This window comes from Diceros bicornis, chromosome 6 (genome assembly GCF_020826845.1).
Source record: "Diceros bicornis minor isolate mBicDic1 chromosome 6, mDicBic1.mat.cur, whole genome shotgun sequence".
In the NCBI taxonomy this organism is placed as follows: Eukaryota; Metazoa; Chordata; class Mammalia; order Perissodactyla; family Rhinocerotidae; genus Diceros; species Diceros bicornis.
In genome coordinates this window covers 66,844,848-66,859,530 of record NC_080745.1, presented here as the reverse complement: position 1 = coordinate 66,859,530, position 14,683 = coordinate 66,844,848, and the positions used below count along the sequence as shown (strand labels likewise).

The 14,683-nt window shown below is 58.6% G+C and overlaps 2 protein-coding genes across 4 annotated transcripts; both read left to right on the top strand.

Moving 5' to 3' along the window:
* Positions 1-921: 921 nt before the first annotated feature.
* NPM3 (nucleophosmin/nucleoplasmin 3) lies at positions 922-2,959 on the top strand. The gene is made up of 6 exons (XM_058543814.1): positions 922-1,071; positions 1,375-1,460; positions 1,701-1,820; positions 1,924-2,017; positions 2,391-2,515; positions 2,609-2,959. Exons 1-5 carry the CDS (start codon positions 954-956, stop codon positions 2,504-2,506), a joined length of 534 nt encoding a protein of 177 aa, XP_058399797.1. The 5' UTR covers positions 922-953; the 3' UTR covers positions 2,507-2,515; positions 2,609-2,959.
* Positions 2,960-4,381: 1,422 nt separating this feature from the next.
* FGF8 (fibroblast growth factor 8) lies at positions 4,382-14,290 on the top strand. 3 transcript variants are annotated; one of them, XM_058543811.1, is made up of 7 exons: positions 4,382-5,122; positions 7,559-8,496; positions 8,599-8,635; positions 9,168-9,254; positions 9,512-9,659; positions 12,816-12,922; positions 13,778-14,290. In XM_058543811.1, exons 2-7 carry the CDS (start codon positions 7,622-7,624, stop codon positions 14,066-14,068), a joined length of 1,545 nt encoding a protein of 514 aa, XP_058399794.1. In that variant the 5' UTR covers positions 4,382-5,122; positions 7,559-7,621; the 3' UTR covers positions 14,069-14,290. The 3 variants fall into 3 exon arrangements, with proteins under 3 accessions (XP_058399794.1, XP_058399796.1, XP_058399795.1); XM_058543813.1 differs by lacking the exon at positions 9,168-9,254 and having other exon boundaries at positions 4,383-5,122; XM_058543812.1 differs by lacking the exon at positions 9,168-9,254 and having other exon boundaries at positions 4,383-5,122; positions 9,479-9,659.
* Positions 14,291-14,683: the final 393 nt, after the last annotated feature.

Below are 14,683 nucleotides of genomic sequence, written 5' to 3'. Positions count from 1 at the left end.
CCAATGAAAGACTTCCTTCCAGATTTTCTTCAAGGCAAGGCAAAAGATAAGACTAGTTCTTGGCCAAGCCACCCTCTTGCCACAGTTATCACCTGGGTGTGAATTAGGGCAGCTAGTGTGAGTGAGTTCCCACCATCTAATAGGATAAGGAACACAGTTTGCTCTATTCTTTGGTCAAAAGGTGACAGATTGGGGGGAGTAACCCAAATTATGGGATGGAGGAGTGGAGTCCAAGGCAAGAGGATGTTCTGGGGTGATTTGGAATTAGAAGCCCAAAAGTGTCTGCCAGAAGCTGCAGTTATTTCTACACCTAAGCTACGGTCCTCTGCTAGCAAGTGCCAGCATGCAGCCAGCATCCGAAGCTCAATGAAGATATGACATCAGGACAGTAAGCTGCAGGGTCATTGCAGCAGGAAGCATATCTAAGAGAGAAGGGAGTGGTTTGGGTAGAAAATACCCTGAGGTGAAAGTCTTCCTTCAGGCTCCTTGGCTCTCTTGAAGCAAAGGCAAATCGGAGCACATTTCCTTTGCTTTTATAAGAAAAACGCTGCCCTGAAACTCGCCTTTGCTGGGTCAGTTGGGAAAGTTCCCATTTTTATATCTAAGTCTCTTAATGAAAGCTTACCCTGGGTTGGGAGTGTGGGAGACACTGGAAGGTGAGAGGAATGAGAGAAAATGGAGGCAGGAGCCGCTTTCAGCCTTGGTCATGGAAATGAGCAAGGACGTTTACGTTAAATCCCAAATCCATGCTTGTGATGTGACGTCCTCCCTTTGCGGTCTCCATACAGGTCTGAGCAGAGGCCGCAGGCTCCTGGGCGAAGAAGCCCTGGACCGGTCACATCTCGGTCCCTCTTCTCTGTCGCGAGCGTCTCCTTTAATAGGCGGGTCGGAACCGCCTAGAGTCCCTCGCTCGGTACGTGTCGGGGGCGGAGTTCCCAGACAAATCTTGCAGCATGGCCGCCGGCGCCGCCGCCGCCTTAGCGTTCTTGACTCAGGAGAGCCGATCCCGGGCTGGGGCGGTCGGGGCTCTGCGGGTCCCAGCTCCAGTTACGATGGACAGTTTTTTTTTCGGTATTGAGGAAAGGAGGGGATGAGGGTGGTGCGGGGGCGGTGAGAGGCAGGGCTAAAGAACAGGAATGCAGATGGGTGCACGACGTGGGTGGGGGCGGAGGGGGCTTCGCAGGCGGCAGCGCGGGCGGAGGGGGGCGGCGAGACCCTTGCCCCAGATGTGCCGGGCGGGGCCCAGGGCCGAGCGCCCCACGTGTTCCTGAGAAGTGGGCGTGTAAATGGCCGGTCAGTCCATGGTTGCACGTGACAGGTTTGGTGAAAAGCCCCCCCGCCCCCCCCCCACGCTCACACTGTTCTCTCTTCCAGGCTGTGAGCTCTCCGTCCACACCCGCTCTTTCACCTTCAAGGTAGAGGAAGAGGATGATGCGGAGCACGTGCTGGCTTTAACCATGGTGAGGGGCGGGGAAGGGGGGTGGTGGTGAATAACTTGATCTGAGCAGGCAACTGGTGGGCGTCTACCTGTCCTCCCACACCCCTTTACTGGGAGTCACTTCCTCTGCCTACCTTGGGCGGCTCCCCTGGCCATGTGATTCAGGGACCTCAGAAGCTGGGCAAGTTCTAGGGTAGATGCCTCCATTTGTGGTGTCAGCCTTCCCTTGGGGAGACCCTGAGGTCCTGTGTACCCTTCCCAGCTCTGCCTCACCGAGGGGGCCAAAGATGAGTGTAATGTGGTAGAAGTCGTGGCCCGGAACCACGACCACCAGGAGATTGCAGTCCCTGTAGCCAACCTCAAGTTGTCCTGCCAACCCATGGTGAGTTCCCTGGCCATACCTTGTGGGGGAGGGTAGGAATTGAGGACTTAGGGCTCATCACAAGATGGGGTAGGCCAGGCCTTCATCCTTGTCTTCCTCTCAGCTCAGTTTGGATGACTTCCAGCTCCAACCACCAGTAACCTTCCGCCTGAAGTCAGGTTCTGGCCCTGTGCGGATCACTGGACGGCACCAGATTGGTGAGAGTCTTCTTTGCCTCCAGGGGACTCTCCATCAGGCCTCCCCCGACTCTGCACTCCTGCCCCATCCCAACCTTATGTCCCAGTGCAGCCCCCTTATAGGCCTGCATGATGTGCCCTCCACTTTCTGTCCTACTCAAGCCTACCTCCTTCATGGAACCTGTCCCAGCTTCTCCAGCTCCAGTCATGTGGACTCATTTGGCTCTTTGTCACTCAGTTTAGTATCTTAGGTTCTTCCCTCCTAGACCATGAGCTCTGAGAAGTCCCAGTCCCTGCAAGCCTAGCACCACAGGGTGTGAATAAATGACATGTGGTATGAAGAGGTCTGGCTTTAACTTTCTCCCCCTCCCTTTACTGCTTGTATGCCCACCAGTTACGATAAGCAATGACGTTTCTGAGGAAGAAGAGAGTGAAGAAGAGGGGAGTGAGGAGGAGGAAGCTGAGTTGTGTCCCATCCTGCCTGCCAAGAAGCAGAGGAGCAGGCCCTAGCCCTCCTTGGTGAGTGGGGGGAGAGGTGCCCAGCAGGGTCTGGGAGGGGGCAGGAGGAGCAGGTGAGGGCCTAGGTGCTGATCCCTTGTTTGCTCTCCTCAGGTCAGCTAGCTGCCTGCCACATGCGCCATGCACCATGTTCCTGTACAAGTTTCAAGAATTTTAACTGTGTCTTCTCCGTTGAAGAGAAGGGGTGGGGATGAGGGGTCTGGGGCTGGTGCTAGGAGACAGGGGGTCCCATTCTCCACAGGGTCCTGGTGTTCTTTTAATCCTATACCATGCCTGGGCTTTTCTCTAGGAGTGGGAGGACCTCTGAACTTCTACCCTGACCCTCTCTCCCCACTTGCCTATGAGGTTGGAGGTCAGCATCTGAAGCTCAGGACTGCACATTTTTAACACTTTTTACATTTTGGATAAAGGTTGAAATAAAGTGGTGTGGAGTTTTTTTTGCAACTCTTTTCTGTGGCTTCTTTCCTGGCTGGGGTGGCATTCCCCAAGAGACCACCAGGTGGCACTGTGGCAGCACCGAGGGTGGCCCTGGGCCTGGGGGAGGCCTGGAAATGCGGGTCCTGCTATCCCCTGGGGCCAGGCTGGGCCTGGGCCCCAACTGCCTTCTAGAAGAGGACCTCCCAACACCAAGCCCATTCCCAGTCCCTATAGGTGGGGGAGGGCCATCCCAGGAGGTTATCAGCATCCAAACAAGGGGTCTGAGCCTCTGTCAGCACTTAGGCTGATGGGCAGGGGGGCAGATAAGGGGGCTTAAGCAGCCTGAGGAATGTGCATCCCTAGCCCCATGAGGGGGCTCAGGCCCTGAGAGGGCCTGTGAGGGGTAGGGCAGAGGCCAGTCTTTGCTCCTCCTTCCGGTCTTGCAGGCTGTCTCTGAGCTGGTCTGCGCCCTTAGAAATCTGATTCCGGGGGCCAGATGGAGGGGGCTGGCCAGATTGGGTGAGAGGGAAACCAGAATCCGGGTGGCCTGGCATATGGGGGCAGAGAGGAGCCCCTGGGATTCAGCCTCCTGGGCTAAGGGGCTGCCCCCTAGCACACCGCCTGGTCTGGGTCTCCCGGGCCTGGAATCAGGTGGTTCTGGGGCTTGGCTGCTGCTGTGCCAGGAAGAGAGAGGGATGTACCTGATTTGAGCATGAATGTGTATGTGACCAACTCTGGGGTCAGCAGTTCAGCAGCTGTGTTGATGGGGGGGGGTCTCAATGCCCCACAAACAAACAAACAAACAAAAGGTTACCTCCTGAGACAGCCTGGGGCCAGACATGCTGAGGATGGACAGAGAACAGTGTCTGGTGGGGCCAGGCCCACTCCCTCCCACACGGCTGTTGGGCAAATGAGTGAACAAGTGGGAGGGGTCCCTAGATAACCCGAGGGGGCTGGTATTGGGGCAGGTGAGATAAACTTTGGAAAGAGTGTCCCCACAACACGGAAAAGCACTCCTTCAACATACATCCCTAGAGGAGGTTCCCCCCTCCCTGTGGTTAGGAGCAAAGAGGTCCAATTTTTAACCTCCCTTTTCCCCCAGTTGAGGATAAAGAAAGGTGATCTTGCGTTGCACTGATCAGGGTCGCAGGCCCCTTTCTCCTCTCCAGCAGGACTTTGCCGAAGTGCTTCCATAGGGAACCAGGGTGGAGGGGGCAGCCAGGCTTGGAATCATTCACCTTCCCGGTGGCTCGGGGTCGGGAGGAAGGGGGAAGGCGGAGTTGGCGCCCTCTGGTGGGTGAGGTTGAAACCGCCTGCGGCCATGCCGCTCGCCCGGCCGCTTCCCTAAGGGCTCTAGGCGTGTGCCGCGGTGCAGGGTCCTACGTGCCCCGCGAGTGGTTTGCACCGCAGAAGTTTAGGCGGAAGGCGAGGGAATAAGTCACTAAGGCTGACTTCATTCGTTTGTTCGATCATTCACTCACTAGAAGTGCTCCTGTTAGAGCCCTTCCCTTCTTCCTCTTGCCTATATTGCCTCCAAAGTCCCCCGCGCGTGCTTGGTTGGAGGAGCAGGAGACTGGCTGAGTGCAGCGCAAAGTCATCTCTCCGGGAAAGCCTCCCCGGCCGACCCATCTCCCCCCTGCGCGTGGCGCCGCCCCAATATTTACCCCCCGGCACGCCGCTGATCGCTCATTGTAGGCCTTAACTGTTTTCTTGGTGGGTCTCCTCGTGGCCCTTGCCGGCACCGAGCGCTCCTGCCCGCAGTGGGGGCCCAATCCACATCTGCCCCTTCGTCCAGGAGTTTCCCGGCCCGATAGGGCGCCCCGCAGACAGAGCTGAAATTGTTTTTTCTCCCTTCCCACCCATCCCCGCCTCTCCTCGATCCCCTTTCTGCCCCCTCAGCGCACAGTAGGAGCGCTGCCAGTTCACTTTGGCCTCAGAGCGCTGAGGGATGAAGGCGTGCGCCAGGGTTTGCAGACCGCTGGAGGAGGGGCAGTCGTGTATTTGGGGGCGAAGGGGTGACAACTCCCAGACGGGGGCCCGAAGTGCTTAACGAAGTCTCGGGGATTTGCATTTGAACGGTTGGCTGAGAGTCCGCGGCGCTTTGAACGCCGGGCGCAGGAGGCGCGCGTCGGAGCGAGCGGCAGTCCCGGCGGCCCGCGCCGGCTGGGCGTGGATTTGAGGGGCCCACTGGTGCGGATTTGAGGGGCCGGGGTGAGCCGGGGGACGAGGGATGCGTTTGGAAAGAGGCTGAAGGTGTGTGTTTGGCTCCTGCCAGGGCGTGTTTGCGAAGAGGGGCTGTTTGTGTTGGCGAGGAGTGTATGTTTGTGTTTGCAGGAGGCGAGGGAGTGTGTGTGTGTTTGTGTGTGTGTATTTGTGTTTTCGGAGTGTGGGCGCGGCCGGGAAAGGTGGCCGGGCTGTCACTCAGCGATCAGGTTGACAGGCGCTCCCTCATCAGGGCCAGGGAGCTCTGATTGCAGATTCGAGGAAACAAAATGGCAATTGTAATTACGGGGCTTTGATAAGATAAAAGAAGGAGCGAGCTGGCTGGGAGGCGAGCAAGCGAGCCAGGGAGGGAGAGTGGCCTGCTGGGGCCCTGATGGAGTATTTGCATCTGTCACTCACAGGGCGTGATTGGGAAGTACCAGGCGCCCCCTCTAGAGACACTCACCTTGGGGAGATGAGAAGAATCCTCCAAAATTGACGAGGATCCTGTTTGGGGGAGGTTTTCCAAATGTAAAAGAATTCTGGTCCTGTAGAGGCCCCTTGGTAGAGGTTAACGTGTAGGGTTAAAACCCTGACCTCCACGCTTTTAGGCCCCAAGATGCCCATCTCCTCTGGAAGAGAGGGGTGGAGGTTGGGTTAAGATATTGAGGTTCAGCCCAGGGCCTTCAGAACCTTCTGGGGGCTCTAGAACCAGGGTTGGACCCTGATCTGAGCCAGGTGCTCTGGCCTCCACCCCCACTCCAGGGAGTGACTCTGGTTGGGACTCTAGGTCTATGTACACTAAGGATGGGCTGGATGCTCTGACCCCTGCTTAGGTCCTGCTCCTTGCTGTTCTCATCAGACTATTTTCAGAAGGCTGGGTCCCTCGTGGGGAGAAGGCCCTTCCCATCCTCTGCTCTCCATCTCTCCACTCATTCGTTCATTAATGCACAGAAATAAACATTTTCAAGGGCCTACCATGTGCAGGGCATGAGGTTAAGATGGTGAGCATCTTGCCTGGTTGAAGCAGTGCAGCTGGGGAGGTAGACACTCAACAAGACAGGGGAGTGCAATAAAGGAAAAGGGCTGGTCTGGCTGTGGGCACTGGAGCCCACCTCCTCTTTCTGCCCCCTAATGGGCCCACCTCCCAGTGGGGTTGAGAGGAGACAGTGCAAGCCCAGCCTTTAGCAAGTGCAAGTTTTTTTTTTCCCCCAAAGCCCCAGTAGATAGTTGTATGTCATAGCTGCACTTCCTTCTAGTTGCTGCATGTGGGACGCAGCCTCAGCATGGCAGGAGAAGCTGTGCGTAGGTGCGCGCCCAGGATCCGAACCCGGGTCGCCAGCAGCGGAGCGCACGCACTTAACTGCTAAGCCACGGGGCCGGCCCAGCAAGTACAAGTTCTTAATAAATGGTGGTGCTTATGATTATTATCTGTTGAGGGGGGTGGCAAGGGCAAGTCTCCCTGGGGAAGCCACACGTGGGCTGAAGTCTAAGTACTCAGCCAGTGTCCCCATTATTCTTTCATTGAATACTAACTGCACAACAACCCTGCCCAGTTCTGTGCCATGAGCTGCAAGTTCCAGGCTCCTAAGACATGATCCTTGCCTGGAGGTCTGTGTGGGCAAGAGCCAGCGGAGGGAACAGACTCGGGGCGGGGGGGGGGGGGGGACACGACACATGGGGACAGGACAGGTGGGCTCGTCAGTGTTAGCATTATAGCTGGGAGTGGGGAAGGTGGGGCACAGGGAAAGCCGAGGTAGGCAGAACTTAACTGTGCTGCTGGGCAAGGGTCTGACTACTGCCTCTGGCCTAATGCCTTCTTGAGACCACCTCAACCTCTCCAGCCCAACCCCAAGGACATGGGGGGCCAGTGGGGCAGGGGAGGTGGTGGGCGAAGGCAGCAGCTGGGTAGGGCATCAGTGGCTCCACCTACTCCTCAGAAGTATCTATCCCAGGGCACCTCTGCCCCCTGGGCTGCTCCCAAAGATGCATCCTGGCTCAGGGTTTCCAGAGTCCCCAGGGGAAAGCAATGAGGGGCTGGAAGGACTTAGACAAGTCCCTACCTCCTCTGGCACTCCCCACCGCCCAGCTGATGCAAAGCACCAGTCCATGTCTAGTATACAGTAGGTGTGTAAATACCTGTTAAGTGCACAATGAGACTCAGAGGTAAATGCCTGGATCTAAGTCTCTTCCACAGGAAACGCAGCGGAGAGTAGTTGTTTTTGCTCCCTCTCCCTGCTGCTTTGGAGGGGTGGCAGTGACTGTGGGTCCTGCCAGGGACCTCTGGGCTCTCCCACATAGATGGATCGTGGTTCCTCTCAAACTTCAGGCTAGTGTGTGTATGGGCTTGGAGTGGGGACAGCGGTAAGGGTGATGGTGATAATGGGGATGGGAGGGATAAAAGGAGACATTTCTCCCTCTCAGGGCCTTCTTGGAGACTGAGCGAGACAGGAGAGACCGGTAAGGCGGGGTACTCAGTATAGAAAGATGGGGGGGTCGGGTCCCCGTCGCGCAGGCACGCGCTGCCGGAGAGACGAGCGCACAGCCATTCATTCCCGAGTTAGCAGCCACTTCCAGCAGACAGGCCCAGCCAAAGCACACAGTAGGTGGCTCAAAGACCCGCCATATAGCCTAAGGCGTAAGCGGACCGGGCCCCACGGTGGAGACCTGGCACTTTCCGACTCCGGCGCACCGGAGCCCCAACCCAGTGTCTCGGGACCCCACGGAGCGGGCAGTTCGAGGCGCCCCCCATCCTCGCGTGCCCAGACCCCAAGAGCGCGCGAAGGGACGGGCCCAGGATGGGGGGAGGCGCCCACATCCGTCGCCCCTGCCCCTCCCGCGGGTCCCCAGAGCCCTCCCCTAGTCCAGACCCCCAATCCCAGACCCGCCGGCCGCCCCGCCCCGGTCCGCCCCGCCCCCGCCCCGGGCTGCGTCCCGGCCCCAGCTCCCAGCCGGGGGTTGCGGGCTCCGGCCGTCCGCCCCGCGCTCCCCCCTCGCGCCCGGTGCGGCGCCCCCCGCCCCCACCCCTCCCCCTCCCTTCCCACCTACCCACCCACCCACCCTGCCGGCCCGTTACCCTCCCGCCTGCTCCGGCTCCTGAGCAGCCAGCGGCCACCGGCTCCGGCAGCGGCGCAGAGCCACTCAGCGCGGCGCGGCGCGGCGCGGCGAGCTCGACATTCCACGGGACCCGCGGAGCCGCGTCGGGATCGCCGCTGGGCTCCCGCACCCGAGCCTTCCTCGGTCGCCGCCGCCCTCGGCTCGTCCGTCTGCGGCCGCCCGCGGCCCGGCGTGATCCCGCCGGGGCTCTCCGTGCTCCCCGGGCCGCGCGCCATGGGCAGCCCCCGCTCCGCGCTGAGCTGCCTGTGAGTACCGCCGCCACCCCCGCGTCCCCGCCGGCCAGCGCCGCCGCGCCCTCTCTGCTCACCCCGGCCCCTCTCTCTCTCGCCCGCTTTTGTCTCCCACAGGCTGTTGCACTTGCTGGTTCTCTGCCTCCAAGCTCAGGTAAGGCGCACTGCGCGGAGGCGGGGGACGGGGGCCGGGCGGCGGACGCCTGTTGGCAATGTCGGGCAGGGGCACGAGGACGGACCCTGTGGCCAGCGCGGCAGGGCTGGAAGGAACCTTAGAAGTCCAGCCCCGAACTACCCCGAGGAAGGAGCTAAGGAACAGAGAGGTAGCGCCCTGCCTAAGGTCACACAGCCAGTGAATGGAGGATAGAACCCAAGGTCTTGGAGTCCAGCGCTGTCTCGCACGCATCCTAGCCAGGTTGGGGTGGGTGGGAAACTCTGCGGGCAGCCACACCTGGCCGCCGAGGAAGGGGGCATCCGGGGCCAGGGGGCGTTCGTTGTCAGAAGTCCGGGTGACTGCCGCAGGGACCTTCTCCGCGACTCTCTGGGGAGACTTGTGGCGGGTCTGGCGGAAAGATCAGGTACTTAGGCCCTCTACGCTCTCAACATTTGCTCCGTAAATTTGTCTTTATAAATGTCAGGGGTCGGGCAGCGCTGCCTCTCTACTTAAAAGCGCCCTGCTCTTCTAGGAAGGCCCGGGCGGGGGGCCTGCGCTGGGCAGGGAGCTCGCTTCCCTGTTCCGAGCTGGCCGGGAGTCCCAGGGTGTTTCCCAACAGGTGGGTCCTGATCCTTCCCCATCCCGGGCTCATCTGTGCTAGGCTGGGTCTGCTCGACTTTCCCGGGTGGGGGGTGGCGGCCCGAGCTGGTATGCTGGTGGGATCCCCAGCCCCTGCCGGCTGCCTGGGGCAGTGGAGGGGGGTGCAAGGCGATGGGGGCCACTTGGGCCCCTGGGCGGAGTAGCATTATAATGGCGTGTTGTGTATTTTTCAATTTCCTAAAGGTAACTGTTCAGTCCTCACCTAATTTTACACAGCATGTGAGGGAGCAAAGCCTGGTGACGGATCAGCTCAGCCGCCGCCTCATCCGGACCTACCAGCTCTACAGCCGCACCAGCGGGAAGCACGTGCAGGTCCTGGCCAACAAGCGCATCAACGCCATGGCGGAAGACGGGGACCCCTTCGGTAAGGCGCGCTGCACTGCGGCAGGGGAAAGGTAGCTTGTGGAACACACTCCCTGCCCCAGCTGGACTCGCCAGCCCCGTCTTCGCTGGCCAGAGGCCTGCAGGCGTCCCAGCTCAGAAGGGATGGAGTTAAGGCAAATGAGCTTCTTGGGGGTCAGCTGAAGTGAGGGGTGGGGAAGGGACCTTGGAGAGTACTTGGCCCACAGGTGCCCCTTCCCTGCCCAGCAGATGAATGAAGCCAGGAATCTCCCTTTACACCTCCCCCTCTGGTACACCTCTCCCCAGCTGCAGGTGGAGGCAGAGGGTTCAGGGGGAGGGGGCCCAGGTTTAAGGGAAGCTCTTGAAAGAGGATATGTCGCCAGGGCCCACAAAAGGAGAGTGGGAAAGAGAAGGGAGAGAAATCCCCCCAACTCTTCCAGCTTGGGGGGGGTGCTGCGAACCTTTAAATACTTTGATCAGAAGGGTCAATTACACATGGGGACTAGGCTTGGAAAGGGGCCCTCCTGGCTTCACTTGCCCAGGAACCCAGGCAGCCGGTCAGAGTGGGGCTCCTGGCTCCTGGCGGGGTGGTGAGTACAGGGAGCTACTGCTGGGCGAGAGGCTGAGGACTGATTGATTTCTAAAACATTCAATATTCCTGCCTTGAAACAAGGCCAATTTCCAGAGTCCTGGATGTACCAGGAGAAAAGCAAGCCCTCTGGGCGGCTGGTGTTGTTTTTAGAGAGCGATTATTGTGAGTTTAAAAACCTTTAAATAATGACCAAGTTAAATAAGCATGAAAGGAGAGGGGAAGACTCTATTAAAATGTAATAAAAAGGTGAGGCATTTTAAGAGCTAAGAAGAAAAATGAAGAATGATATAAAACAGAAAAGAACGAGCCTTTTTTTCAGATGTGGAGTTTGAAAGGAGTTGCAAGTCTGTAAATGTTAAAAAAGAGGTTCAAGATTGTTCTCTATGAATCTCTGGAGAGACCCCCGCGTCTGGCAGAGCGATTAAAACTCTTCTTACTTTCACCTTTTTTAACATTTCCTGAATACTTTCTCCTCTTCTTGAGCCAGTTTGGGGGATCGAGTATGTCTCGCTGCATTTTTTCTGCGTCGACGTAGCTGACTTCCCTTCAAAGCTGGAGAAGGAGACATAATTTTCCTGGGATAAATCTGTCACTGGGGTGGAAGAAGAGGTTTGAAAATGTTAAGCTTTCCAAAAGCCCGGTCGGGAAAGCCGCTGTAAACTGCGGCCCCATCTCCCCAGATCCGTCCAGGAAGGAGAGTGGGGGCTCTTGGTGGTGGGGGTGGGGGCGGCCTGCCTGGTGGCCGAGCTCCCCCGCTGAGCTGGCAGGGCCAGCCTACCATCCCTTTGTCCCTCCAAACTGGCTGGTTGCTGCCCTTCTCAGCTTCCAAGGAAAGGGAATGAATCTAGCTCCTCCTAGGTTTGCTCCATTGGAGCACATGGGTCAGCATCCTTGGGTTTTGAGGAGGAAGAGGCTAAGCTGGCCATGGGGGAACTCGTCTTCAGACATCAGAGGTCTGATGCCCACTTCTCTCCTTACAAGTAAAGGAGGCTTCCCAGGTTCCTGCCTGCTGGGTGGGAATAGGAGCTGGAGGGCCCAAGAGCAGAGGCCTAGAGTATGCAGCCAGGAGAGGAAGAGTCTGGGGGAGAATGGCAGAGAGGTCCCAGTTGCTTCCTTATGGGCCCCAGGAAGGAACAGAGGGGCCTACTCCACCCCTATCTGCCCCATTTGGTCAGAATCTTCAGAGTGGGATCCTCTTGTCCCTTCTCCAGTCAGTGTCCTTCCTGACCCTTACCAGCAGCTGCTCCGTGCTCTGGAAGGCAGACCAGGAGAGGGATGAGCAGACTGGCTGGGTCCAAGAGGAGGTGGGTGGGAGGGGAGGTGACAGCTGCCTTTCCCTAGCTGACTTGGAGCCAGACTGGGGACTTGGCCACTGGGTCCCAACTCTGTGCTTATCTGAAGGGGGTGGGGAGTGGTAGTCACAGGCTGGGCAGTAAGGGTGGCCTTGCTGACCTTGGTGCCCACCTCAACCTCTCATTAGTTTCAGGGACAGAAAAGGTGCCACCTTGTCAGTGCAGGCTGGGAGGCAGCTCTGGGAGTCCCAGACCGCTGTCTCAAGGAGGGGAAAGGCTGGGTTCTTCAGTAGGGAGGGCAAGAGCCCCAGCCCCTTCTGTCCTATCCCAAACAGCTATGTCAGCCCTCACTCCCTTCTTGGGGACAGCCTCAAAGGGTGGAGCTATGCAGAGAGTGGACAGGGACCTGGGCTTCTTGGCAAGTTGGCTGTCTAAGGGGAGCAGCCCTCCTACCTCCTGTCGCCTGGTTCTCCGGAATAAGAGGCCAGTATGCCCAATTTTCTCCCCTCCTCACCCACAGAAAGTGTTTGGTCATTGGGGTGAGAAGCCCAGCTGTGATGGATTCTGAAAGAGAAAAGACTCGAGTTGTTGATTTCTGAACACTGGGGCTGGGGACTGTGGTGACTGGGAAGCATGAGGAAGAGGCAGGAACCTCCCAGCTGGTGTCTGAGGTTCTGGGACAGCAGCAGGCTATAGGCTGTGTGTGTGTAGGGAGAGCTGTCCCATCCCTGCCACCATCTCGGCAGAGCAGGGGTAGGGGTGGGGAAGTGGCCAAGGCTGTGAGTTAGAACCTGAGGTGCCAGAAACAGGAGAGAGCACTTCTGCATTTGGACTGGAGGGCACCACAGCGCCCCAACATTTGTAATGATCTGTGAGGCATGTGCACATAATATTTTCAGTTGGAAGGATCCTCAGAGATCTTTTGATTAGCAGTAGAATTCTACTCACGAAGCTTTGACATAAAAGTCATTACTGTCTAGTTTAAAAAGAGGATCTTTTCAATTTGATGGCCCCAAGATCCCTCTGCAGAACCCAGTTTGTACACCATGATCTTGTCCATCCCCCTCGGTAAACCCAGGTGAGGGGCCTGAGGCCCAGAAAGGGGACTGGACCTTTCCCCAGGTTGTCCAGCATATGAGTAGCTGGGCTGGGGCTGGAGCCCACGTCTTGGGTATCTGGCCCTTGGAGCAGTTGCTGCTGGGATGTGACAAGTCTGTGGGCCAGCTGGGATGAGGACGTGGGAGAGTGGGGGTCAGGGAGCTTCCAATAACCGTCCGCTCACCTTCCTCAACAGCAAAGCTCATTGTGGAGACAGATACCTTTGGGAGCCGGGTTCGTGTCCGAGGAGCTGAGACGGGCCTCTACATCTGCATGAACAAGAAGGGAAAGCTGATTGCCAAGGTGAGGGCCCAGAAGGAAGGGGGGGCCCTGGGATCTGGAGAGTGGGCTCGGCTGGCTGAGCTCCTCCAGGATCCCAACACAGTGGGCAGAGAGACACAGGACCGCCTTGGGGTAACCTAATGATTGGGTGGGGGGTTCAGGGAGGTGGGGGAGAAGGAAACTGCTTGAGAGATGAAAAGCTATAAAGGCAAAGGAGGAAGAAGGAAGGCCACGGAAGGGACCGGCCGGGGGGGGGGGTTGGTAAATTCCATATATCTTTTTAACAAATCGCCAAATTGCTTTGCTATTATGTCCAATTACATGGTACCAGCAATTGGAATGTTCAGTAAGCCGCAGGCCCAGCCCCTCGGCCGAGCTCTGAAATGGCCCCATTAGTCACGGCTCCTCTCCAGCCTCAAGCTCCCTGCTTCCTGGGCTTCAGGGGCTTGGGGCTCAGCATCTCGTCGAAGGCCTCCCCTCCCCCATAGGGTGGCTGCCCTTGAGGGGGGCCCAATCCTGAGGGGCTGAGGGAGGCAGGTGGGGAAACAGGTCCTAGCAGCCTGGGCCAGACTGGTGGGCAGGAGGCCAGGGCAGGCAGGGTCTGGGCCCCCTCTCTGCCTCTCTGTGTTGCGGCCCAGCGCCTGGGTAGACAGCCATGTGTCACTGCTGCCCGGGAGGACAGGAAGTTGCCGGGTGGGCTGCAGGTTGTGAGGGATTAGAGAGCGGGTGCCCGGGCAGGGGGTGGGGCCGCAGCTCCTGCCCACTCTGCCATCTGCTGGGGTGCCCACCTGCTGTCTGGGGCCACCTGCCCTCTGCCTCTGATGGGGGGGCTCGGACAGGGCCCAGTAACGCCGTGTCTGGCCCCCCTACCTGCAGAGCAACGGCAAGGGCAAGGATTGTGTCTTCACGGAGATCGTGCTGGAGAACAACTACACGGCCCTACAGAACGCCAAGTACGAGGGCTGGTACATGGCCTTCACACGCAAGGGTCGGCCCCGCAAGGGCTCCAAGACGCGGCAGCACCAGCGCGAGGTGCACTTCATGAAGCGGCTGCCCCGCGGCCACCACACCACCGAGCAGAGCCTGCGCTTCGAGTTCCTCAACTACCCGCCCTTCACGCGCAGCCTGCGCGGCAGCCAGAGGACTTGGGCCCCCGAGCCCCGATAGGCGCCTGCCCGGCCCCTCCCCGCGGCTGCGGCAGGCGCGGAGATCTCCATCTGGCGGGAGCACAGACAGAGAAACTCAAGCAGGATGAGGTCTGCGCTGCTGAAGGCTGGGGAGGAGCTGGGGGAGCCCCGGGTTCTAGCTGTTGATAATTGTTTGCTGTTGGGTTTTTCTGTTTTTGTTTGTTGTTTTTTAACAAAAGAGAGGCTCTATTTTTGTATTCCACTTGGCTGTGGTGTCTGTCTTCTTAATTCTCAGGAAGGCGGGTTAGTGGCCTAGACTGGGATTCCGGAGGGGGTTCCCTGGGGGCGGCAGGCTTTTTCTAGTTCAGCAGAGGTGCTCCTGAGACCCCAGCCCCTGCAGGGCAAGGTGGCCAGGCAGCCAGGGACGCCACTGCACCCCCGGGTAGGGGCAAGGAGGAAAGGGTCCGGACTTTTAAGGGTGGGTGTCAGTGAGAGGTGGTTGTGTATTAGTTGCTATTAAATGACTGAAATATTTATTTAACGTGCGTATTAAAAATGTTGGAGAGGGAGTCTTGCCGGGTCAGCCCCTCTCCCCCTGCCCTGCCCCAGCTGGGGGGCGGCTTGGAGATACAGCAAATGCGGCACCAGCTCTGAC

Coding starts and splice junctions, on each gene's coding strand:
- NPM3 (XM_058543814.1), top strand. CDS start 954: ATGGCCGCCGGCGCCGCCGCCGCCTTAGCGTTCTTGACTCAGGAGAGC. Junction 1,072..1,374: donor GATGGACAGTTTTTTTTTCG/GTATTGAGGAAA, acceptor TCTCTCTTCCAG/GCTGTGAGCTCTCCGTCCAC. Junction 2,018..2,390: donor CACTGGACGGCACCAGATTG/GTGAGAGTCTTC, acceptor TATGCCCACCAG/TTACGATAAGCAATGACGTT.
- FGF8 (XM_058543811.1), top strand. CDS start 7,622: ATGGGGGGGTCGGGTCCCCGTCGCGCAGGCACGCGCTGCCGGAGAGAC. Junction 8,636..9,167: donor TTCTCTGCCTCCAAGCTCAG/GTAAGGCGCACT, acceptor CTGCTCTTCTAG/GAAGGCCCGGGCGGGGGGCC. Junction 9,255..9,511: donor CCCAGGGTGTTTCCCAACAG/GTGGGTCCTGAT, acceptor AATTTTACACAG/CATGTGAGGGAGCAAAGCCT.